The 26,255-nt window shown below is 45.6% G+C and overlaps 1 protein-coding gene across 7 annotated transcripts in view; it reads right to left on the bottom strand.

Moving 5' to 3' along the window:
- Positions 1-146: 146 nt before the first annotated feature.
- Positions 147-26,255, bottom strand: part of dlg4a (discs, large homolog 4a (Drosophila)) — a 92,284-nt gene continuing 66,175 nt past the window's right edge. For all 7 annotated transcript variants that reach the window (XM_029701261.1, XM_029701259.1, XM_029701257.1 and 4 more), the window contains 19 exons: positions 14,959-15,012; positions 14,747-14,797; positions 13,292-13,416; positions 8,095-8,264; positions 7,749-7,885; positions 6,898-7,039; positions 6,650-6,788; positions 6,139-6,295; positions 5,760-5,862; positions 5,532-5,646; positions 3,835-4,011; positions 3,465-3,507; positions 3,312-3,342; positions 3,106-3,153; positions 2,902-3,003; positions 2,609-2,781; positions 1,884-1,996; positions 1,663-1,754; positions 147-1,089 (listed from right to left, as the gene is read on the bottom strand). In XM_029701261.1, coding sequence (XP_029557121.1) covers positions 983-1,089; positions 1,663-1,754; positions 1,884-1,996; positions 2,609-2,781; positions 2,902-3,003; positions 3,106-3,153; positions 3,312-3,342; positions 3,465-3,507; positions 3,835-4,011; positions 5,532-5,646; positions 5,760-5,862; positions 6,139-6,295; positions 6,650-6,788; positions 6,898-7,039; positions 7,749-7,885; positions 8,095-8,264; positions 13,292-13,416; positions 14,747-14,797; positions 14,959-15,012 — 2,079 coding nt within the window. In that variant the 3' untranslated portion in view covers positions 147-982. The remainder of the gene's footprint in view (positions 1,090-1,662; positions 1,755-1,883; positions 1,997-2,608; positions 2,782-2,901; positions 3,004-3,105; positions 3,154-3,311; positions 3,343-3,464; positions 3,508-3,834; positions 4,012-5,531; positions 5,647-5,759; positions 5,863-6,138; positions 6,296-6,649; positions 6,789-6,897; positions 7,040-7,748; positions 7,886-8,094; positions 8,265-13,291; positions 13,417-14,746; positions 14,798-14,958; positions 15,013-26,255) is intronic.

Below are 26,255 nucleotides of genomic sequence, written 5' to 3'. Positions count from 1 at the left end.
CTATGCACACAGTGAGTTAGCCCCTCTTTCTCCATCTGTACCGCTCTGCTCCTCTCTCTGCTGAGACATGCTAGAAACTCCCCGCCCATCAACATGGAGGGGGAAAACGGGTTTCTCCTCTTCTTCTTCTACATCCTTTCTTCTTATTATCCATCATTTTCCTCAACTCCCATATCTGTTGTCTTTGAGGACGCATGCACAAATTCAGAATTTGAGTTTATATTTGAGCTGCTTTTGAAAAATGCCCTCGCAAATGCTATTCATGGGTGATTGAGGGAATGCCAGTCTTGGTTAGTGGGATGATGTTCCTAGTTGTTCATACACGGAGCAAAGCCTTTTCACTAGAATAGAGCCTCCTCCGGGTCAGAGGGACTCAATATGATCTGTGTGTCCCTCCATAGTCTATGCACTCCTTCTCTCTCTCTCTCTCTCTCTCTCCCCGTTTCATGTCCTGAATGGAGAGAGAGAGTTGACAGGAGGAGGAGAGGAGGCGAAGGGATATAAAAAAAAGGAGGGATCGGAGGGGCTGCTGATGGTTTTGCCCGCCTGTTTGTCAGTGGGGATGTCATAGGCAGCCAATGAGACTGAGGGAGACGGAGAGGGGGAGATGGCGATCCGTTACCCTGTGCTTATCCTGGGGACGCCCACCGCCCTGCCTTGCCACGCCCAACTTGGTCACCTCTCTGTCTCGCTCAGTACTCACCACACATGGATTATATATGAATACTGATTAAATACTGTCCTTACCTGTTTCTCTGGGTTTCTATACCTGTGTCTGTCTTTTAGTATTACTCTGTGTCTCTCTCTCTGTGTGATTATGTGTCTCTATCTTCACGTGTCCCCCTGTGTGTGTTTGTGTGTGTGTGTGTGTCTGCCTTAGTGTCTCTCTGTGTCTCTCTCTGTCTCTCTGAGCGCTGGTTGGGCTGGAGGGCAGACTGGCTGAGGGTGGTTGGGTGGGGTGGAGGTGGGTTATGGGGCAGCCTCACAGCCTCTCCCGGGTGGGGATCCAGATGTAAGGCCCCGACTGCTCCTCGATCACCGTCTTCACCTTGTGGTAAACCTCCTCGAAGCTGTCCCCTTCCACCACAGCTGGAGAGGGGGAAGAGGTAAGGTGATGCGGAGGGAGAGGGAGACATAGAGGGGAAGAGATGAAGAGAGAGAGACAGAGAGGAAGAGAGAAAGAGAGAGAGAGAGAGAGAAAGAGAGAGAGAGTCAGATATGTGTCTGTCCGTGTGTGGAAGGAACTATGAGGCAACATCAAGATCAAGTCAGAGGAGAATTAGGTCAAAACATCTCTGTGTGTAGCCCTTTCCTGCAGTCAATGACCAAAAGCGCCCTCTTTGGCCTCATGGGAGGAATACTATTCATATTTTTCATCATTTTATAATTAATAACAATTATATATATATATATATAAAAAAAAGATGAACATGTGTTGTTTTTATGTCAAACAGTTCTGTTATATTTTAAAACTTAAACTGTATATCTGACATAGTACAGGTGTCTTCTTTATAAGTCCATAACCATGAGTGTGAGGTGGATACTTTGGTTTCAAAGTAGATTTATTTAAGACTACCCAGAAACCTCTGTGTGACCCTGATGTAGCCCACTGCAGTGAAAGGTTCATTATTGGAATTACAGCCCAAAGTGTTCCAGTGTTACCTGAGAAGCACTCTATGAAGTCCTGTTCCAGTTTGAGAGCACGGTCCATGCCCTTCCTGGCCTGCTCTTCTGTCAGACGAGTGTTGATCTCGCTGCACAACAAACAACACACGCAATCGTCAAATCAACACAAGTCAGACAGCTAGCGTGTGAGTGTGTGTATATCTTGTGTGTGTGCGAGTGTGTGTATACTTTGTGCGTGTGTGTAATTGTGTACGTACAGGACATTCTCCAGTGACTTGGGCCGGACGAAGATGGCGATGGGGTGTAGCTGAGCGGCCTGTAGTCTGCGGACAGCATTGGCCGACACGTCCAGTATACAGTGTTTCCCCTGCTACTCACACAGCACAGCAGGGAAATGGAATGATGGGGGGAGGGAGAGAACGGAGGGCGGTAGGGAGGGTGGGTGGAGGGAGAGATGGAGGGAGGAGGGAGAGACGCAGGGAGAGAATAGAGGGAGGTAGGGAGGGTGGAGGGGAGGGAGAGATGGAGGGAGGAGGGAGAGACGCAGGGAGAGAATAGAGGGAGGTAGGGAGGGTGGAGGGGAGGGAGAGATGGAGGGAGAGACGCAGGGAGAGAATAGAGGGAGGTAGGGAGGGTGGAGGAGAGGGAGAGACGGAGGGAGGAGACTCAGGGAGAGAATAGAGGGAGGTAGGGAGGGTGGAGGGGAGGGAGAGAACAGAGGGAGGTAGGGAGGGTGGAGGTGGAGGGAGAGAACAGAGGGAGGTAGGGAGGGTGGAGGGGATTCAATCAGACAGATCCTTTTACACTTCCTAAGCCAATCAATACAGTACAGCAGCTGTTGGGACCATGTTAAATAATGTAGCGTGGCCTAATGTTTCACCCCTCTCATGTAAACCCATTATAAATAATATAGAATCACAATATAGAATAACATCCTGATAATATACTGTATCTCTAGGAGGGGATGTTATCTATGCTGCACCTGCTCCGCCACCTCTCGCACGCTCTGGACGCTGGTGCCGTATAGGTGGCTGTTGTACTGGCCCGCCTCGATGAAGCGGTGGCTCTGGATGTCCTTCTCCATCTGTTCTCGTGACGACACAAAGTGGTAGTCCCGCCCGTCCACCTCGTACTCCCGCTTGGGCCGCGTGGTGTCTGTGGGCGGAGGGGACAAGCGGTCAGTCAGGCTGTCAACCAATCACCCTGTCAATAGATCGACGTAAACTAAATGGGGCGAGCAGGGAAATGGTTCATCTACGACGGGTCAATACTTACGAGGGACACAAGATCCAAACTTGTCAGGGAACTCCGACAGCAGGTCATCATTTACCCTGTCCTTTATAGGACCCAATATTATGATGGGCCTGGCATAATGCACTTTATGGAGAGAGAGAGAGAGAGAGACAGGTAAGACGGAATAAATAAGGAGTAAATAGAAGTATAACGTGAATAAAATAGTACTTGAAAGTCTATTCTCACCCTCTACTTGTGTCACTGTTTCATAGCTGTGTTGAGAATCGTCCCTCCCTGAAACCAGAACACAACGACACCAGCCAGTCAGTCAGACAGTTAGTCAGTCAGATCTTCACCTGATCACTGTGTCATTCTAGCTAAATAAAATCAAATCATAATCATTTCTACCACTACTGAGGGCAGAGCCAATCTCCTCCGCTACAGCTGCTTACCTTGAGATCCGAGGCTGTCCCGACTGCGATCCTACACAACACAGAGAAAACAGATGTTTAGAGAGAGAGAGAGAGAGAGAGAGAGAGAGAGAGAGACAGACGAAGACACTGATGTAAGATCATTCATAGACGCTCACTAACTTATGTGCTTACCCTCTCTTTGGTGCCCATGCGAGACCACTCTTTCCTTTCTACCCTGAAGGGGTTAGGAATGAAATGAGGCAGTAAAGGGCAGAGGGAGAGAAAGAGAGCGGGAGAGGGGAAGAAAGGCTGAAAGTGAAAGATCCGCTACATAACCATAGAATACAGCATCAGTCATGCTGTCTGCGCAATTCCACATGCAAACGGAGAAAGCAAATAGCATATAGTACACGCACGCACGCACACGCACACACACACACACACACACACACACACACACACACACACACACACACACACACACACACACACACACACACACACACACACACACACACACACACACACACACACACACACACACAGCTGTGAGGTGTCTGACCTGCGTTTGCTGGGAATAAAGCCGACCTCCTCAACGTCTGTCTGCGGGCTGACCCGCCTGGCCTGCCACCACTCCTCATCACCACAGTCCAGGACATGGAGCACGTCACCAAACCTGAAGCCCACCGCCTGGCTCAGGAAACCACAGTCTGCTGTCTTATCATAGTCAAACAGGGCCCTGGGGCAGACGGAGGAGAGGAGATCATGGGAGAGGAAAGGAAGAAGACACAGTTACAAACGTAGATACAGCCATTCTTTGAAGTCTAAGTGGGTTGTTGTGCTCTGAGGTGTTCACAGTGCTGTACTAGCCTGGTAGTAGCAGTGTTGTGTCCTTGTGGGGTTGTATATAGTATATAGTGCAGTATTAATAAGTACCTGATGTAGAAGCCTCTCTTGGTGTTGTATATAGTATATAGTGCAGTATTAATGAGTACCTGATGTTGAAGCCTCTCTTGGGGTTGATTATAGTATATAGTGCAGTATTAATGAGTACCTGACGTAGAAGCCTCTCTTGGGGTTGTATATAGTGCAGTATTAATGAGTACCTGATGTTGAAGCCTCTCTTGGGGTTGTATATAGCATATAGTGCAGTATTAATGAGTACCTGATGTAGAAGCCTCTCTTGGTGTTGTATATAGTATATAGTGCAGTATTAATGAGTACCTGATGTAGAAGCCTCTCTTGGGGTTGTATATAGTATTTAGTGCAGTATTAATGAGTACCTGACGTAGAAGCCTCTCTTGGGGTTGTATATAGTGCAGTATTAATGAGTACCTGATGTAGAAGCCTCTCTTGGGGTTGTATATAGTATTTAGTGCAGTATTAATGAGTACCTGATGTAGAAGCCTCTCTTGGGGTTGTATATAGTGCAGTATTAATAAGTACCTGATGTAGAAGCCTCTCTTGGGGTTGTATATAGTGCAGTATTAATGAGTACCTGATGTAGAAGCCTCTCTTGGGGTTGTATATAGTATATAATGCAGTATTAATGAGTACCTGATGTAGAAGCTTCTCTTGGGGTTGTATATACTATATAGTGCAGTATTAATGAGTACCTGATGTAGAAGCCTCTCTTGGGGTTGTATATAGTATATAATGCAGTATTAATGAGTACCTGATGTAGAAGCTTCTCTTGGGGTTGTATATACTATATAGTGCAGCATTAATAAGTACCTGATGTAGAAGCCTCTCTTGGGGTTGTATATAGTATATAGTGCAGTATAAATGAGTACCTGATGTAGAAGCCTCTCTTGGGGTTGTATATACTATATAGTACAGTATTAATGAGTACCTGATGTAGAAGCCTCTCTTGGGGTTGTATATAGTATATAGTGCAGTATTAATGAGTACCTGATGTAGAAGCTTCTCTTGGGGTTGTATATAGTATATAGTGCAGTATTAATGAGTACCTGATGTAGAAGCCTCTCTTGGGGGTTGTATATAGTGCAGTATTAATGAGTACCTGATGTTGAAGCCTCTCTTGGGGTTGTATATAGTATATAGTGCAGTATTAATGAGTACCTGATGTAGAAGCCTCTCTTGGGGTTGTATATAGTATATAGTGCAGTATTAATGAGTACCTGATGTAGAAGCCTCTCTTGGGGTTGTATATAGTATATAGGGCAGTATTATTGAGTACCTGATGTAGAAGCCTCTCTTGGGGTTGTATATAGTATATAGTGCAGTATTATTGAGTACCTGATGTAGAAGCCTCTCTTGGGGTTGCTCCTCAGTGTCGTCTGACCAGAACCCATGCTGCTGTTCATCAGCTGTTCCCTCAGGTCGTGGATCTTCGCTTCGAAACGGCTGTACTCTGAACACACACACACACACACATACATGCATACATTAGCACATGTATGGTCCATTGGCGTACAGTGACGCAGTGTTGTGTGCAATGGTAGGTTACTGTAGTGCTGGCCTCACCCTCTGGTCTGTACTGGGCGATGATGGTGACAGTCTGGCCAGCGTTCTTCAGGGCTGCCGCAGCCTGCTCATGGGTGGCGATACGCAGGTCCACTCCATTCACCTGACACACACACGCGCACGCGTACACACACACACACACACACACACACACACACACACACACACACAACATAATACTAACACATCCTCAACACTCAGAGAAGTGTGTGCGTATGAAGCTGTGTGTATGTGCCTAAGAAAGAGAGCGATCGAGAGTGTGTGTATATACGTAAGTGTGTGCCTGTGTGGTTGCGTGACTATACACATGTGAGTATGTGTGTGTGTGTGTACAGAATATGAATCCACTTGTGTGTGTGAGCGTGTGGTGTGTCCTTACGCTGAGGATCTGGTCGCCCTTGCGCAGCTCCCCGCTGAGGTCGGCAGGCCCCCCTGCCAGGATGAAGGAGATGAAGATCCCCTCTCCATCCTCTCCTCCCACGATGTTAAAACCCAGACCTGTAGAACCCCGGTGGATCAGCACTCTCCTAGGCTCCCTGACAGAGAGAGCAGGGGAGAAGGGGAGGGACGGAGGGTCAGGGAGAGACGAGGAGAAATGAAGGGGAAGAAGGAGACTAACAAAAGGGAGAGGCAACATGGGGAGGGAGAGATGTAAATGAGTAGTGAAATGGGGACACCACATTTTGGGAGCACAAGGAGGAGGGAGGCAGAGAGAAAAATAAAATAATCGTTGGTTAGCTCTGGGTCAGGCCTATGCTAACCAAATCTACTTCCATCAGGAGCTTTCCATTTTCACACCAAGCCCGTCATTTTACGATCCCTATGAGAGGGCTTTGGGAAAAGCCATAGGTTGATTTGGCATATGAGTCAGCCCAGAAAGCTTTGCTCACCTGGGAAGGTCTTCATCCCCCATCATGCTGTGCAACACTGGAGAGAAGCGACTGGGCGACGTGGGAGTGAGGGCTTGTGGGTAATCTGATCCAAGGTAGGTGGGGTGGCCAAGATCTGTGTCCATGTGAGCGGAGTAAGCTGAAGACAAAAGACATGGACCATTAGAGGACCGCACACACACACACACACACACACACACACACACACACACACACACACACACACACACACACACACACACACTTACTGCTGGTAAGGTCTGGCGGGTTGTAGGAGTTCAGGTAGAGGTTGTTAGGCTTGGCCACCCTGAGGTAAACCACCTCGGCTGTGTTCTTCAGGGCTCCCACTGCATCCTCATGCATCACGTCCTCCAGACACACACTGTTCACCTGAACCCACAGACAGCATGGGATCAGACCTACTGCTACACACGCTGCTGACCTGTACATCACGGACGGAGTAAAATAGCCCCTGCAGTGCTGACAGGCATATTACACAGCTTCTCAGTCAATGGAATGTCAACGTGATCCTTCTCTCTGAGGACGTTCTGAAGCTATTTCTAAATCACAGGCATGGTATCATAGCTCATTGGGAAATAAAGCAGTGGATCAGGCACCATTTTGTAGTTTCTGCATAGAGCCCATATTGAGTCTAATCCACCACTCATCTGCAGTTTCTCTATGTCCCAGCAGATGGCAGTAGAACTACAAAGTGCAGTTTCTCTATGTCCCAGCAGATGGCAGTAGAACTACAAAGTGCAGTTTCTCTATGTCCCAGCAGATGGCAGTAGAACTAGAAAGTGCAGTTCCTCTATGTCCCAGCAGATGGCAGTAGAGCTACAAAGTGCAGTTTCTCTATGTCCCAGCAGATGGCAGTAGAGCTACACAGTGCAGGCAGCAGCAGAAGCAGCGCTGGTGATGTTAAATAACTCTCCTATCCCACACATCTATTACCATATTAATGAAAGTCATCTCAGGCTGTGAAAATTACAACTGTTATTTATCGAGATTCTTAATGCAGCTACGCTGCTGAAGTGGACAAGATATGCTGGCTCGTCTAAGTGGGCCTCTACTAGCCAGTGTGTGTGTGACGACTGACCGCCAGTATCTTATCCCCTATCTGCAGCCGCTGGTCCTTGTGAGCAGCCCCGCCCTCGATGATCTTAGTGACATAGATGCTGTTGTCTCCTGGTATGTGCTGGTTACCCACCCCTCCAGCGATGCTGAAACCTAGACCTATGAGAGGGACAGGGTGGAGCAGAGAGAGAAAGAGAGAGAGCGAGAGAGAGAGAGTAAGAGAGAATATGAGAGAGAGAGAGAGAGAGAGACAGCGAGAGAGACAGAGAGAGAGATGGAGGAGGTAGAAAGAAAGATGTAAATAATAACGGACAGGTACATAAATATGTAAGCACTAACCACGCAAACAGACCCAAACAGAGCTGTACCTTTCGGCCCTTTGATGAGTTTGATCTCGGTGACTTTCTCTGCGGCTGGTTTCCTGCGGAGCACGTAGAGGCGGACGATGGCTCCCGCCTCCTTCAGAGCCTCTACAGCCAGACTGTGGGTCACCTCCCTCACATCCACATCATTCACAAACAGGATACTGTCATTCACACTGAGAGAGGGAGAGAGAGAGAGAAATAGAGAGAGAGAAGAGAGAGGTTTATTGTTAGTGACGAGTCTGCCACCAAGGTGAGGTGTCGAGGTGAGGAAGAGGATTATTTAAGAGTGTTGGAAGAGGTAGGGTTTCAGATGTTTTGGGAAGATGGGCAGGGACTCTGCTGTCCTAGCTTCAGGGAGAAGCTGGTTCCACTGTTGGGGTGCCAGGACAGAGACGGGTTTTGACTGGGCTGAGCGGCAGCTGCCCTACCGTAGGGGTGGAAGGGTCAAGAGACCTGAGGTGGCAGAACGGAGTACTCAGGTTAGGTTGAGCATAGCCTGAATGTAGGGAGGGGCAGTTTCTCTTGCTGCTCCATAGGCAAGTACTAAGGTATTGTAGTGGATGCGAGCTTCGACTGGAAGCTAGTAGAGTGTGAGGAGGAGTGGGGTGACATGAGAGAACTTGGGAAGGTTGAAAACCAGACGGGCTGCAGCGTTCTGGATAAGTTGCAGGGGTTTGATGGCACAAGCGGGGAGCCCAGTCAACAGCGAGTTACAGTATTCCAGACGAGAGAGGACAAGTGCCTGGATTAGGACCTGTGCCGCTTCCTGTGTGAGGTAGGGTCGTACTCTACGGATGTTGTAGAGCGTGAACCCTCAGGAGCGAGTCACTGCTTTGATGTTTGCAGAGAACGACCATGTGTTGTCCAGGGTCATACCAAGGTTCTTTGCACTCTGGGAGGGCAACACTGTGGTGTTGTCAACCGTGATGGAGAGGTTTTTGAGTGGGCAGACCTTCCCCGGGAGGAAGAGCAGCTCCGCCTTGTCAAGGTTGAGCTTGAGGAGATGGGCCAACATCCAAGTTGAGATATCTGCCAGGCACGCAGAGATACTTGCCGCCACCTTGGTGTCAGGAGGGCGGAAGGAGAAAAGTAGTTGAGTGTCATCCACATAGCAATGATAGGAGAGACCATGTGAAGATATGACAGAGCCGAGCAACTTGGTGTATAGAGAAAACTGAGCCCTGGGGGACACCAGTAATGAGAGTACGTGGTGCAGACCTCTCCACGTCACCTGGTAGGAACGGGCTGCCAGGTAGGATGCAATCCAAGAGGGTGCAGAGCCTAAGGCATCCAGCCCTGAGAGGGTGGAGAGGAGGATCTGATGATTCACGGTGTCGAAGGCAGCGGATAGATCTAGGAGGATGAGAACAGAGGAGAGAGAGTCAGCTTTGGCAGCGCGGAGAGCCTCAGTGACACAGAGAAGAGCAGTCTCGGGTTGAGCGACCCGTCCTTAAGCCTGACTGGTCAGGGTCAAGAAGATCGTACTGAGAGAGATAACGAGGAAGTTGATCAGAGACAACACGCTCAAGTGTTCTGGAAAGAAAAGAACGAAGGGATACAGGTCTATAGTTTTTGACGTCAGATGAGTCGAGTGTTGGTTTCTTGAGGAGGGGAGCGACTCGGTGGCCATTTTGAAGTCGGAAGGGACGCAACCAGTGATCAGGGATGAGTTGATGAGGGACGTGAAGAACGGGAGAAGGTCTCCAGAGATGGTCTGGAGAAAGGAGGAGGGGATGGGGTCGAGCAGGCCTATTCTCTCACCCCTTTGAGACAGCCCTGCACACCATCCTCTCTACAGCGTACTCTGTTGGCCCCATCCTCCTGTCCTGTGTCACGTGACCAGCTGGCCTGGCCTTCACTCTGTCACTCTAACTACTCAGAGAGAAGAGCAGTCAGTCCGCCCGTCAGTCAGTCAGTCTGTCCGTCAATCAGTCCACCCACCAGTAACCGTTTAGTTCAGCGTCAGCTCCAAGTCCACAGAGTATGCACTGTGTAGATAAAGAGCTGTCAAGGCTTTTACAGTCCGCAGAGTATGCACTGTGTAGATACAGAGCTGTCAAGGCTTTTAAAGTCCACAGAGTATGCACTGTGTAGATACAGAGCTGTCAAGGCTTTTGAAGTCCACAGAGTATGCACTGTGTACATACAGAGCTGTCAAGGCTTTTAAAGCACCATAATGTGAGTCACATTTTTCAAAGCCTTGGTGCTCATAAATATTCAGGACCTGACATGTGTTTGACCTTATCCATTACGCCATCTGCTCTTAAGGTAACATTAAGAAACTAGCCTTTGTATACGCTTCATTCGTGGGCCACGCTTAACATGTCCATTTACACGGGTAAATATAGATTTTAGAGACACATTTCTGCACATTCTAGCGACTGTCAAACGTTCTTTTGATGCATTCAAAGCTATTGAATTTTCTACAACATTAAGAGACATCAAATGTATGAGGAAGAACGGAAAGTGTGATTTTGATGGAGGCGGCCCAGCCAGCCTTGTACGACGGGGTAGACGTGTCATATTCATTTCCTCTGATGATACCTTCTAGAATCCCAGATGTGCCCTTTAAATGCCATGTTAAATTCCTTCAGTAATGGACAGGCCTGTGAGGGACAGAGTGTGTAAGAGCTAGCCATTCCCTAGGCCAAGGCTGACAGAGACATGGATGTAGGAGTGTGGTCTAGTACTAGTACAGAGGGCCTAGGTAGGGTGAGGAGGAGGAGGAGGGCGAGGACTATATTTAGGCAGCTCCACTGTGATGAGTGGACTCAGTGGTGAAAAGCATCTGTCTGGCTGACTGAGTGAATGCAGTCTGTGGAGGGGAGGGATGAGGGGGAGGGGAGGAGGAGGGGAGGAGGAGGGGAGGGGAGGAGGAGGGGAGGAGGGGGAGGGGAGGAGGAGGGGAGAGGAGGAGGAGGGGAGGGAGGAGGGGGAGGGAGGAGGGGGAGGGGAGGGGAGGAGGGGAGGAGGGGAGGGGAGGAGGAGGGGGAGGGGGTTGGGCACCAGAGTGGGACTTCTCTCTCTGAGACTCAGCTGGCACTGACATGAGTAGCCTACATCACTGTTGTAGCCCTGGGTTGTGTGTTTGTGTTTATATGTGTGTGTGTGTGTGTGTGTGTATATGTATATGTGTGTGTGTGTGTGTGTGTGTGTGTGTGTGTGTGTGTGTGTGTGTGTGTGTGTGTGTGTGTATTTGCATATGCATGAGCCTATATTCATGTGTGTACATACACTTGCATACAGTTGAAGTCGGAAGTTTACATACACTTAGGTTGGAGGCATTAAAACTTGTTTTTCAACCACTCCACACATTTCTTGTTAACAAACTATAGTTTTGGCAAGTCGGTTAGGATATCTACTTTGTGCATGACACTAGTCATTTTTCCAACAATTGTTTACAGACAGATTATTTCACTTATAATTCACTGTATCACAATTCCAGTGGGTCAGAATTTTACATACACTAAGTTGACTGTGCCTTTAAACAGCTTGGAAAATTCCAGAAAATTATGTCATGGCTTTAGAAGCTTCTGATAGGCTAACTGACATCATTTGAGTCAATTGGAGGTGTACCTATGGACGTATTTCAAGGTCTACCTTCAAACTCAGTGCCTCTTTGCTTGACATGATGGGAAAATCAAAAGAAATCAGCCAAGACCTCAGAAAAAAAATTGTAGACCTCCACAAGTCTGGTTCATTCTTGGGAGCAATTTCCAAACACCTGAAGGTACCATGTTAATCTGTACAAACAATAGTACCCAAGTTTAAACACCATGGGACCACGCAGCCGTCATACCGCTCAGGAAGGAGATGCGTTCTGTCTCCTAGAGATTAACGTACTTTGGTGCGAAAAGTGCAAATCAATCCCAGAACATTTACATTTACATTTAAGTCATTTAGCAGATGCTCTTATCCAGAGCGACTTACAAATTGGTGCATTCACCTTATGATATCCAGTGGAACAACCACTTTACAACAGAACAACAGCAAAGGAGCTTGTGATGCTGAAGATGCTGGAGGAAACAGGTACAAAAGTATCTATATCCACAGTAAAATGAGTCCTATATCGACATAACCTGAATGGCCGCTCAGCAAGGAAGAAGCCACTGCTCCAAAACCGCCATAAAAAAGCCCGACTACGGTTTGCAACTGCACATGGGGACAAAGATCATACTTTTTGGAGAAATGTCCTCTGGTTTGATGAAACAAAAATATAACTGTTTGGCCATAATTACCATCGTTATGTTTGGAGGAAAAAGGGGGAGGCTTGCAAGCCGAAGAACACCATCCCAACCGTGAAGCACGGGAGTGGCAGCATCATGTTGTGGGGGTGCTTTGCTGCAGGAGGGACTGGTGCACTTCACAAAATAGATGGCATCACAAGGAAGGAAAATTATGTAGATATATTGAAGCAACATCTCAAGACATCAATCAGGAAGTTAAAGCTTGGTCACAAATGGGTCTTCCAAATGGACAATGACCCCAAGCATACTTCCAAAGTTGTGGCAAAAGGGCTTAAGGACAACAAAGTCAAGGTATTGGAGTGGCCATCACAAAGCCCTGACCTCAATCCTATAGAATATCTGTGGGCAGAACTGAAAAAGCATGTGCGAGCAAGGAGGCCTACAAACCTGACTCAGTTACACCAGCTCTGTCAGGAGGAATGGGCCAAAATTCATCCAACTTATTGTGGGAAGCTTGTGGAAGGCTACCCGAAACGTTTGAACCAAATTAAACAATTTAAAGGCAATGCTACCAAATAGTAATTGAGTGTATGTAAACTTCTGACCCACTGGGAATGTGATGAAAGAAATAAAAGCTGAAATAACTCATTCTCTCTATTATTATTCTGACAATTCACATTCTTAAAATAAAGTGGTGATCCTAACTGACCTAAGACAGGGAATTTTTACTAGGATTAAATGTCAGGAATTGTGAAAAACTGAGTTTAAATGCATTTGGCTAAGGTGTATGTAAACTTCCGACTTCAACTGTATGTATTTGTGTGTGTGTGTGTGTGTGTGTATACAGAGTCAAGGGTTGGGAATGACAACTTGAGGGTGGTGAAGAGGAGATTATGTTAGCTGTGCTAGGTAGGTAGGTAGGTAGGTAGGTAGGTAGGTAGGTAGGTAGGTAGGTAGGTAGGTAGGTAGGTAGGTAGGTAGATAGATAGGTAGGTAGGTAGTTAGTGGCGTACCTCAGCCGTCCGTCCTGGGCCGCAGCTCCTCCAGGGATGATCTTGGTGATGAAGATGCTGGGGTCATCACCAACATGAGGGTTATCTGTCCCCCCAGCTATACTGAAGCCCAGGCCTGAGTTACCCTAAACACACACAGCATTACACACAACATCACACACAACATCCCTCACAGCATTACACACAATATTAGACACAGCATTACAAACAATATTACACACAGCATTACATCCAATATCACACACAGCATTACACACAACATCACAAACAGCATCACGCACAGCATCACACACATCACACACAGCATTACACACAGCATTACACACAGCATTACACACAGCATTACACACAGCATCACATACAGCATTACACACAGCATTACACACAGCATTACACACAGCATTACACACAGCATCACATACAGCATTACACACAGCATTACACACAACATCACACACAACATCACACACAGCATCACACACAGCATTACACACAGCATCACACACAGCATTACACACAACATCACAAACAGCATCACACACAGCATTACACACAACATCACACACAGCATTACACACCACATCACAAACAGCATTACACACAACATTACACACAATATTACACACAGCATTACACACAGCATTACACACCACATCACACACAGCATTACACACAACATCACAAACAGCATCACACACAGCATTACACACAACATCACACACAGCATTACACACCACATCACAAACAGCATTACACACAACATTACACACAATATTACACACAGCATTACATCCAATATCACACACAGCATTACACACAACATCACACACAGCATTACACACCACATCACAAACAGCATTACACACAGCATTACACACAACATTACACACAATATTACATCCAATATCATACACAGCATTACACACAGCATTACACACAACATCACACACAGCATTACACACAGCATTACACACAGCATTACACACAACATCACAAATAGCATCACACACAACATCACACACAGCATTACACACAGCATTACACACATCACACACAGCATTACACACAGCATCACACACAGCATCACACACAGCATTACACACAGCATTACACACAACATCACAAATAGCATTACACACAACATCACAAATAGCATTACACACAACATCACAAATAGCATTACACACAACATTACACACAGCATCACACACAACATCACAAATAGCATCACACACAGCATTACACACAGCATTACACACAACATCACACACAGCATTACACACAACATCACACACAGCATTACACACAGCATCACACAGTGTCAAACATGACTATTACAGACCAAACTATACTAAATTACATACATTTCAATGTTATTTGGCTATCCCTGATCAGTTGTAAGATAATAATAAGGCTTTGACCCTATGATCTAATTATTTGCTGTAAAACACTCACTCTTTCCAGTGTAATCTCCTCATACTCAATTTCCCCCTCTGTCCCGTTGACCTGAGAGAGGAAGACAGTGTTTTTCACACTTCCAATGAATGATGAGTAAAAACTAGGACGAAAACCACGCAGCAATATGGGATGAGTATTGTGTAGGATGGTCATCAATAATCGAGTATTCTGCAGTAAATAAGGCAGTATAGTCGGAGTATTAGTCTTACGTAGGGGGAGCCGTCAAGCGTGTCAGTGTTCACCACCACTGGAGGAGAATTTCCCTGGAAGAGGTAAGAGAGGGGAGGAAAGGGAGAGAGAAGGAGAGAAAATGTATTAGCCCACACGTGCACCCATGCACACACAAACACTCCAAATCTTCAGGGTCAGGGCCTTATGGCAGAAACAACATTTCCTGTCCCAGTCCCTACTTCTGTACACTGAGACAATGTTTGAGTGAATCTCAGGATAAGCAGGCATGGAGTCAGTCTGCCCTGCTCAGGCTGTGGAGCCTCTCCCTCTGCAGGCAGGCAGGCCCTGCAGTCACAGCACGGCCATTTTAGAGCCTAATGACGATGACAACACCACACATAGTCACTGTGACATGTCCTGCCTGCCTGCCTGGCACACTGACTGACTGCTCCACACCCCAGCCACAAGCCACCAGCCACAGGGCCTTGACTTTGCAGCTCTTTCCTGTGAGTCAACGTTATCTAACAAAGCCCTAGGTTGGTGTCACAATGACAACGCTCTGTGAAATGATTCTGTAAATACATTCAGGTTTAGGGAGAAGGAAGAAGTCGTTTCATAACACCATCACGAAAGGCAACGTCGTGGCAACATCTATCAGAGCTGTTAGCTTTCAAGGCTATCAGTGCGGTTCCTCTCACTCAGTGTCAACAAAGCCTCCGGGCGCATGTTGCATCCCTGATGAGTAGCGAGCAAAGCAGAGCCCAACCTGTGAAAGCTGAGACCATGAACAGGACATCTATCTCTAAGCAGACGAGATGCCATTAATCAGGGAGCTGCTTCTAATACATGCCAGGCCTATTGGCATTAGGGTGGTGAAGGCTTTACCTGCTCCCCGACTGGGTGTCATCTGTCATCCTGTACGAAGAATACACTCTGTACACTGTATTTTACTTCCGCCTCTCTGTCTACCTCTGTCTCTCTGTTTAACTCCCTTCATCCCTTTCAGCCCCTCTCCTCTCGTTGCTTCTCTCTCTCCAAAATGTTTTTCCTTGCATCTCATCTGCAATCTTGGAAAAAAAGGTGCCATCTAAACTCAGCAAAAAAAAGAAATGTCCTCTCACTGTCAACTGCGTTTATTTTTCAACAAACTTAACGTGTAAATATTTGTATGAACATAACAAGATGCAACAACTGAGACATAAACTGAACAAGTTCCGCAGACGTGACAAACTGAAATGGAATAATGTGTCCCTGAACAAAGGGGGGGTCAAAATCAAAAGTAACAGTCAGTATCTGGTGTGGCCACCAGCTGCATTAAGTACTGCAGTGCATCCCCTCCTCATGGACTGCACCAGATTTGCCAGTTCTTGCTGTGAGATGTTACCCCACTCTTCCACCAAGGAACCTGCAAGTTCCCAGACATTTCTGGGGGGAATGGCCATAGCCCTCACCCTCCGATCCAACAGGTCCCAGACGTGCTCAATGGGATTGAGATCCGCGTTCTTCGCTGGCCATGGCAGAACACTGACATTCCTGTCTTGCAGGAAATCACGCACAGAACGAACAGCATGGTTAGTGGCATTGTCATGCTGGAGGGTCATGTCAGGATGAGCCTGCAGGAAGGGTACCACATGAGGGAGGAGGATGTCTTCCCTGTAACGCACAGCGTTGAGATTGCCTGCAATGACAACAAGCTCAGTCCGATGATGCTTTGACACACCGCCCAGACCATGACGGACCCTCCACCTCCAAATCAATCCCGCTCCAGAGTACAGGCCTCGGTGTAACGCTCATTCCTTCGACGATAAACGTGAATCCAACCATCACCCCTGGTGAGACAAAACCTCGACTCGTCAGTGAAGAGCACTTTTTGCCAGTCCTGTCTGGTCCAGCGATGGTGGGTTTGTGCCCATAGGCGAAGTTGTTGCCGGTGATGTCTGGTGAGGACCTGCCTTACAACAGGCCTACAAGCCCTCAGTCCAGCCTCTCTCAGCCTATTGCGGACAGTCTGAGCACTGATGGAGGGATTGTGCGCTTCTGGTGTAACTCGGGCAGTTGTTGCTGCCATCCTGTACCTGTCCCGCAGGTGTGATGTTCAGATGTACCCATCCTGTGCAGGTGTTGTTACACGTGGTCTGCCACTGCGAGGACGGTGAGCTGTCCGTCCTGTCTCCCTGTAGCGCTGTCTTAGGCGTCTCACAGTACGGACATTGCAATTTATTGCCCTGGCCACATCTGCAGTCCTCAAGCCTCCTTGCCGCATGCCTAAGGCACGTTCAAGCAGATGAGCAGGTACCCTGGGCATCTTTCTTTTGGTGTTTTTCAGAGTCAGTAGAAAGGCCTCTTTAGTGTCCTAAGTTTTCATAAGTGTGACCTTAATTGCCTACCGTCTGTAAGCTGTTAGTGTCTTAACGACCGTTCCACAGGTGCATCTTCATATTGTTTATGGTTCATTGAACAAGCATGGGAAACAGTGTTAAACCCTTTACAATTTTTATTTTTATTTATTTCACCTTTATTTATCCAGGTAGGCAAGTTGAGAACAAGTTCTCATTTACAATTGCGACCTGGCCAAGATGAAGCAAAGCAGTATGACACATACAACAACACAGAGTTACACATGGAGTAAAACAAACATACAGTCAATAATACAGTAGAAAAAAGAACAATGAAGATCTGTGAAGTTATTTGGATATTATGAATTATCTTTGAAAGACAGGGTCCTGAAATAGGGAAGTTTCTTTTTTTGCTGAGTTTAGAACCTAAAAGGGTTCTTTGGCTGTCCCCATAGGAGAACCCTTTGAAGATCCCTTTTTGGTTCCAGGTAGAACCGTTTCGGGTTCCAAGTAGAACTCTTTCTACAGAGGGTTCTACATACATGGAACCAAAAAAGGGTTTTACCTGGAACCAAAAAGGGTTTTACCTGGAACCAAAAAGAGTTATCCTATGGGGACAAACGAAGAACCCTTTTGGAACCCTTTTATCTAAGAGTGTACTGTAAAAATAGTGGATGCACTATTCTGCATTCTGTACTCCTTCTTAGAGAATGCACAGCAGTCTCTCTCTCTCTCTCTAAACCTCTATCCTTTTATGCTCTTAATGTTGTCCCTCCCTGATTAAAATGAGGAAGACACTGGGCATGCAAAGTGCTTACAGAGCAGCAAACAACAGCAGCAGCATGAAATCAGCCTGCCGACCTTCACACAGCTGACAGCCCGCAGAGACACACACACTCTCTCACACACACACACACACACCCCACACACGCACAGACAATCACACTGTTCCAATGAGTCCCAGATATATTCCCTCTCCATCCCTTAAGTTGTGAATCTATCCAACCATTCCTCTTTCTCCATTCTGCTTATGCATCACATACCGCATCTATTGAAACGTCACATGTTCTCTCTGTACAGACAGTTTCTATTCATTATTGGCCAAACTGTCCCAAACTATCGTCTGGAGGTTTGGCCCGTCTAATCCATTCCTTTGCACTGAAAGTGCTTACGCAATAATAAGGTTAACATACGGACAAAGGTCATTCTCTCACTCTCTCCTTCTCTCCATTTCTCACCGTGGCATCCCACAGCTCTGAGCCAGCCAGGATGCCAACCATCTCTCCCACTCCATCCCTCACTCCTGTCCTGACCACCGCTACCATGGTTACAGTATAGCATCAGTCACTGGGTTCTCTGAAGCTCCATGGTAGAAAGCTTGTCTCCATGGCAACCTGGATTTCCATTCCGATGGTCTAAAAGCCCTAGCTATATGGCACAGAAAATCGTAGCGAAAACAACAGGGGAATACAAATAATTTCCACTACGTCTATTACGTAATCTGAAGCATCACTGCATGAATTGGCTCTTAAATGAACTCTTGACAGCTACATGTTTGTTGTACATTGAACTGTTAGGCGTTTCATGGACATTGCTCTGTACTTTCCAGAACCATTCCTATGGGAGCACTTGCTTTTATTTGTATTTATTTAACCTTTATTTAACTAGGCAAGTCAGTTAAGCACAAATTCTTATTTACAATGACGGCCTACGCCGGCCAAACCCTAACCCGTACGATGCTGGGCCAATTGTGTGCTGCCCTATGGGATTCCCAATCACGGCCGGTTGTGATACAGCCTGGAATCAAACCAGGGCCTGTAGTGACGCCTCTAGCACCGAGATGCAGTGCCTTAGACCACTGCGCCACTCGGGAGCCATTTCTATGGGAAAATGATTATTAGCATAAACTGTCTATAGGACTTACATAATAGGCGGTGTCAGAGGAAAGCCCATAACATTGTCAGAGACTCCAGTCACCCAAGTCATAGACTGTTTTCTCTGCTACCGCACGGCAAGCGGTACCGGAGCGTCAAGTCTCGGACCAAAAGGCTCCTTAACAGCTTCTACCCCCAAGCCATAAGACTGCTGAACAATTAATCAAATGGCCACCTGACTATTTACATTGTTGGTTAAGGGCTTGTAAGTAAGCATTTCATGGTAAGGTTGTATTCGGCGCATGTGACAAATAAAGTTTGATTTGATTCGATTTTTGCTTACCTATGCTGTAACTATGGGGTTAGACAAACAAAAATATGCTATGATGTAGAGAATATACAATCATGAACAGAGGTACTTGAGAGCAGATCAAGAGATATGGTCATTAGCTGTGTCATTTCCCGTCTGGAGTAGAAGTCTCCCTTCCATCTCCCTTTTGTGCATGGTAATCTATCTGTATGGTGATGAGTCATTCAGCTGAGACGCACTCTTACTGACAGAGCAGAGGACACCTGAGGCATGATGTCATCTTCACCTGGACCACTTGGACGTCAGCCAGAAACCCAGGTTTGTGTTCCTACAGGGCTACAGTCCTACACTCACTCGGCTCGCTCTCCTTTCCTTCGTCTTTCTCTCTTTGTTTTTACCTAAAGACAGCACATCTGACCCGACAGAAAACGTCTCTCTGCAGTGCCCCCCCCCCTTCTCCCTCCACCCGAACAGGCTCATTAATGCAGCTCGTTAGGCTCTTAATTCATTGCTGTCAGAGAGAGAGAGAGGAGCGAGAGAAGATAGAGAGAGGAGGGCAGGAATAAAAATAACCAGGAAGGCTCATATCTCATGGCAGACAGATGCTTTGAGAGCCTATTGGAGTGTAGGTGTTATAAAACCTCTCCCTTACCTCAATTCCAGGTTCCCAACCTCGAAACCAAGCTGCTAAACCACTCAAAACCCACATCTCGTATCCACTACTTAATATCCAAGCAGTAAGTTTACAGACCACGCAAACTATACACTCTAGACCAGGGTTTCACAAACTCAGTCCCGGCTGATTCAAATAACCAAAGCTTGATGATGAGTTGGTTATTTGAATCAGCTGTGTGGTGCTCGGGGAAAAACCAAAATGTGCACTCTAAAAAAATAAAAAAGTTACACGAAACCTCAGTCTTCTGTAAACCTCACCTTGGGAAAGAGTTTCAGCGAGACAATTAAAAACATTTTGATGACAAAGACACACTGGAATGGCTTTCCAAGAGGTGTTGAGTGTTCCTGAGGGTTTAGTCTCAGTCCTGACTTAAATCTGCTTGGTATTGCTATTTTATTAGGATCCCCGTTAGCGTCTACTCTTCCTGGGGTCCACACAAAACAGGAAACATGACATAATACTGAACATGAATAACCAAGAACAGCTCAAGGACAGAACTACATGAATTTAAAAAACGGCACACATAGCCTAAATATCAGTAGACACTAAAAAATATCTAGGTCAAATAGGAGAGCGGCGTTGTGCCGTGAGATGTTGCTTTATCTGCTATTTTAAAATCAGGTCTGCTGTTCATTTGAGCAATATGAGATGGAAGGGAGTTCCACGCAATAATGACTCTATATAACACTGTACGCTTTCTTGAATTTGTTCTGGATTTGGGGACAGTGAAAAGACCCCTGGTGGCATGCCTGGTTCGGTAAGTGTGTGTCAGAGCTGTGTGTAAGTTGATTATGCAAAAAACTTGAACTGTTCAACACATTAATGTTTCTTATAAAAAGAAGAAGTGATGCAGTCAGTCTCTCCTCAACTGTTAACCAAGAGAGACTGGAATGCATAGTATTTATATCAGTCCTCTGATTACAATGAAGAGCAAGACGTGCTGCTCTGTTCTGGGCCAGCTGCAGCTTAACTACGTCTTTCTTCGCAGCACTGGACCGCATGGCTGGACAAACTAGAGACTGCAGGACTTGCTTTTTGGAGTGTGGTGTCAAAAAAGCAGAGCATCTCTTTATTACAGACAGACCTCTCCCCATATTTACAACCATGGAGTCTTTGCTTTGACCATGACAGTTTACAATCTAAGGTAACACCAAGTAATTTAGTCTCCTCAACCTGTTCAACAGCCACACCATTCATTACCAGATTCAGCTGAGGTCTAGAACGTATGGAATGATTTGTACCAAATACAATGCTCTTAGTTTCAGAGATGTTCAGGACCAGTTTATTACTGGACACCCATTCCAAAACAGACTGCAACTCCTTGTTAAGGGTTTCAGTGACTTCATTGGTTGAATCATCAGCAGACACTTACCGGTCAAAAGTTTTAGAACACCTACTCATTCAAGGGTTTTTCTTTATTTTTACTATTTTCTACATTGTAGAATAATAGTGAAGACATCAAAACTATGAAATAACACATATAGAATCATGTAGTAACAAAAAAGGTATTAAACAAATCAAAATATATTTTATATTTGAGATTCTTCAAATAGCCACCCCCTTCGCCCTGATGACAGCTTTGCACACTCTTGGGATTCTCTCAACCAGCTTCACCTGGAATGCTTTTCCAACAGTCTTGAAGGAGTTCCCACATATGCTGAGCACTTTTCCTTCACTCTGCTTTCCGACTCATCCCAAACCATCTCAATTTGGTTGAGGCGGGGTAATGTAGAGGCCAGGTCATCTGATGCAGCACTCCATCACTCTCCTTCTTGGTAAAATAGCCCTTAATCAGCCTGGAGGTGTGTGGGATACGCCATCCAGATGGGATGGCGTATCGCTGCAGAATACTGTGGTAGCCATGCTGGTTACCACACCATAACACCTCCTCCTCTATGCTTTACGGTGGGAAATACACATGCAGAGATCACCCGTTTACCCACACCGTGTCTCACAAAGACACGTCGGTTGGAACCAAAAATCTCCAATTTGGACACCAGACCAAAGGACAAATTTCCACCGGTCTAATGTCCATTGCTTGTGTTTCTTGGCCCGAGCAAGTCTCTTCTTATTATTGATGTCCTTTAATGGTGGTTTGCAGCAATTTGACCATGAAGGCCTGATTCACACAGTCTTCTCTGAACAGTTGATGTTGAGATGTGTCTGTTACTTGAACACTGTGAAGCATTTATTTGGGCTGCAATTTCTGAGACTGGTAACACTAATGAACTTATCCTCTGCAGCAGAGGTAACTCTGGGTCTTTCATTCCTGTGGCGGTCCTCATGAGAGACAGTTTCATCATAGCGCTTGATGGTTTTTACAACTGCACTTGAAGAAACTTTTCCATATTGACTGAAAATGTCTTCAAGTAATGATGGATTGTCGTTTCTCTTTGCTTATTTGAGCTGTTCTTGCCAAAATATGGACTTTGTCTTTTACCAAATAGGGCTATATTCTCTACCTTGTCACAACACAACTGATTGGCTCAAACGCATTACAAAGGAAAGAAATTCCACAAATTACTTTTTTAAGAAGGCACACCTGTTAATTGAAATGCATTCCAGGTGACTACCTCATGGAGCTCATTGAGAGAATGCCAAGGGTGTGCAAAGCTGTCATCAAGGCAAAGGGTGGCTATTTGAAGAATCTCAAATATAAAATATATTTAGATTTTTTTAACACTTTTTTGGTTACTACATGATTCCATATGTGCTATTTCATAGTTTTGATGTCTTAACTATTATTCCACAATGTAGAAAACAGTAAAAATGAAGAAAAAGCATTGAATGAGTAGGTGTTCTAAAACTTTTGATCGGTAGTGTACACACAGGCTTTGTTAATCATCAGTCATTTGTTTCCATGCAGTAGATGTTGAGTGCCCTTCCATATAAGCATGCTGAAAGTCTGTTGTCAATTTGTTAACTGAGAAATGTCATTGTATTTGGTCAAACACAATTTTTTCCAACAGTTTGTGTAACAGTATAGCTTCTGTCCCTCTCCTCGCCCCTACCTGGGCTCAAACAATGGACCCTCTGCACACAACAACCGACACCCATGAAGTTACCCATCACTCCACAAAAGCCGCGGCCCTTGCAAAGCAAGGGGAACAACTACTTCAAGGTCTCAGAGCGAGTGACGTCACCGATTGAAACGCTATTAGCGCGTACCCCGCTAACTAGCTAGCCATTTCACATCGGTTACACTTGCTAAGAGCTGGCAGCAAGCTGATAGGTCTGCTGTTAGAACCAGTAAAGGTTGCTTTACCACTCTTGGGTAGCGGAATGACTTTGGCTTCCCTCCAGGCCTGAGGACAAAGACTTTCCTCTAGGCTCAGATTAAAGATATGACAGATAGGAGTGGCTATAGAGTCAGCGACCATCTTCAGTAGCTTTCCATCTAAGATGTCAATGCCAGGATGTTTGTCATTATTGATCGATAACAATAATTTTCCCACCTCTCCCAAACTAACTTTACAAAATTCAATCTTGCAATGCTTTCATTATTTATTTTTAATGCATGAATACGATGGATCACTGTTCGTTGTTGGCACTTCCGGCCTAAGTTTGCCCACTTTGCCAATGAAGTAATCATTCAAATAATTAGCAACATCAAATGGTTTTGTGATGAATAAGCCATCTGATTCATTGAAAGATGGAGTTGAATTTGTCTTTCTGCCCATAATTTCATTTAAAGTACTATAAAGTTTTATATCATTGATCTAGGCTTCATAATACAGTTTCTTCTTCTTTTTGTTAAGTTTAGTCAGCCGGTCAGACTTATTTTCCACTCCTTTTGCTCCATCTCTTTCAAGGAGGTTTTCAATTCCTCATCAATCCATGGAGCCTTAACAGTTCTAACAGTCAGTTTCTTAACAGGTGCATGTTTATCAATAACTGGAAGAATCAATTTCATAAATTCATCAAGTGCAGCATCTGGATGCTCCTTATTAATGACATCAGACCAACAAATACTTTTAACATTATCCACATAAGTCACAGCAAAATATTTTGAACGATCTCTTATACACTATTTTAGGCCCAGATTTTGGGACTTTGGCTTTCCTGGATATAGCCACTATATTGTGATCACTGCATCCAGTGGGTACGGATACAGCTTTAGAACAAAGTTTGACAGTATTAGTAAAAATGTGATCGATACATGTGGATGATCTTGTTCCTGTAGTGTTTGTAAACACCCTGGTAGGTTGATTAATAACATGAACCAGATTACAGGCACTGGTTACAGTGAGAAGCTTCCTCTTGAGCGGACAGCTTGATGAAAACCAGTCAATATTCAGGTCCCCAAGAAAGTAGACCTCTCTGTTTACATCACATACACTATCAAACATTTCACACACATTATTTAGATACTGACTGTTTGCACTTGGTGGCCTATAGCAACACCCCCAAAATATAGGCTTGAGATGAGGCAGGTAAATCTACAACCACAGCACTTCAATAACACTTGACATGAGCTCTTCTCTAAGCATTACATGGATATGGCTCTGAATATAAAGTGCATTCGGAAAGTATTCAGACCCCTTGACTTTTTCCACATTTTGTTAAATTACAGCCTTATTCTAAAAGGGATTAAATGGTTGAATCCCCTCATCAATCTACACACAATACCCCATAATGACGAGAAAAAAAAATGAAATATCACATTTACATAAGTATTCAGACCCTTTATTCAGTACTTTGTTGAAGCACCTTTGGTAGGAATTACAGCAAGTATTTTTGGGTATGATGCTACAAGCTTGGCACATCTGTATTTGGGGAGATTCTCCCATTCTTCTCTGCAGATCCTCTCAAGCTCTGTCAGGTTGGATGGGGAGCGTTGCTGCACAGCTATTTTCAGGCCTCTCCAGAGATGTTCGATCGGGTTAAAGTCCGGGCTCTGGCTGGGCCACTCAAGGACATTCAGAGACTTGTCCCGAAGCAACTCCTGCATTGTCTTGGCTGTGTGCTTAGGGTCGTTGTCCTGTTGAAAGGTGAACCTTCACCCCAGTCTGAGGTCCTGAGTGCTCTGGAGCAGGTTTTCATCAAGGATCTTGCTGTACTTTTCTTCGTTCATCTTTCCCTCGATCCTGACTAGTCTCCCAGTCCCTGCCGTTGAAAAACATCCCCACAGCATGATGCTGCCACCCCCATGCTTCACTGTAGGGATTTAAAAATATATATATATTTCACCTTTATTTAAGCAGGTAGGCCAGTTGAGAACAAGTTCTCACTTACAACTGCGACCTGTCCAAGATAAAGCAAAGCAGTGCGACAAAAACAACAACACAGATTTACACATGGGATAAACAAATGTACAGTCAATAACATAATAGACACATCTGTATACAGTGTGTGCAAATGAAGTAAGGAGGTAAGGCCATAGTGGCGAAGTAATTACAATTTAGCAATTAACACTGGAGTGATAGATGCGCAGATAAGGATGTGCAAGTACAAATACTGGGGTGCAAAAGAGCAGAAAAACAAAAACAAATATGGGATGAGGTAGGTAGTTGGTTGGATGGGCTATTTACAGATGTGCTGTGCACAGCTGCAGCGATCGGTAAGCTGCTCTGACAGCTGATGCTTAAAGTTAGTGAGGGAGATATAAGTCTCCAACTTCAGTGATTTTTGCAATTCGTTCCAGTCACTGGCAGCAGAGAACTGTAAGGAAAGGCGGCCAAAGGAGGTGTTGGCTTTGGGGATGACCAGTGAAATATACCTGCTGGAGTGCTTGCTACGGGTGGGTGCTGCTATGGTGACCAGTGAGCTGAGATAAGGCGGAGCTTTACCTAGCACTAGACTTATAGATGAGCTGGAGCCAGTGGGTTTGGCGACGAATATGTAGCGAGGACCAGCCAACGAGAGCATACAGGTCGCAGTGGTTGGTAGTATATGGGGCTTTGGTGACAAAACAGATGGCACTGTGATAGACTACATCCAGTTTGCTGAGTAGAGTGTTGGAGGCTATTTTGTACATGACAACGCCGAAGTCAAGGATCGGTAGGATAGTCAGTTTTACGAGGGTATGTTTGGCAGCATGAGTGAAGGAGGCTTTGTTGCAAAATAGGAAGACAATTCTAGATTTAATTTTGGATTGGAGATGCTTAATGTGAGTCTGGAAGGAGAGTTTACAGTCTAA

Source organism: Salmo trutta, chromosome 19 (assembly GCF_901001165.1).
Source record: "Salmo trutta chromosome 19, fSalTru1.1, whole genome shotgun sequence".
NCBI lineage: Eukaryota > Metazoa > Chordata > Actinopteri > Salmoniformes > Salmonidae > Salmo > Salmo trutta.
This window is presented reverse-complemented; position numbering and strand designations above follow the sequence as displayed.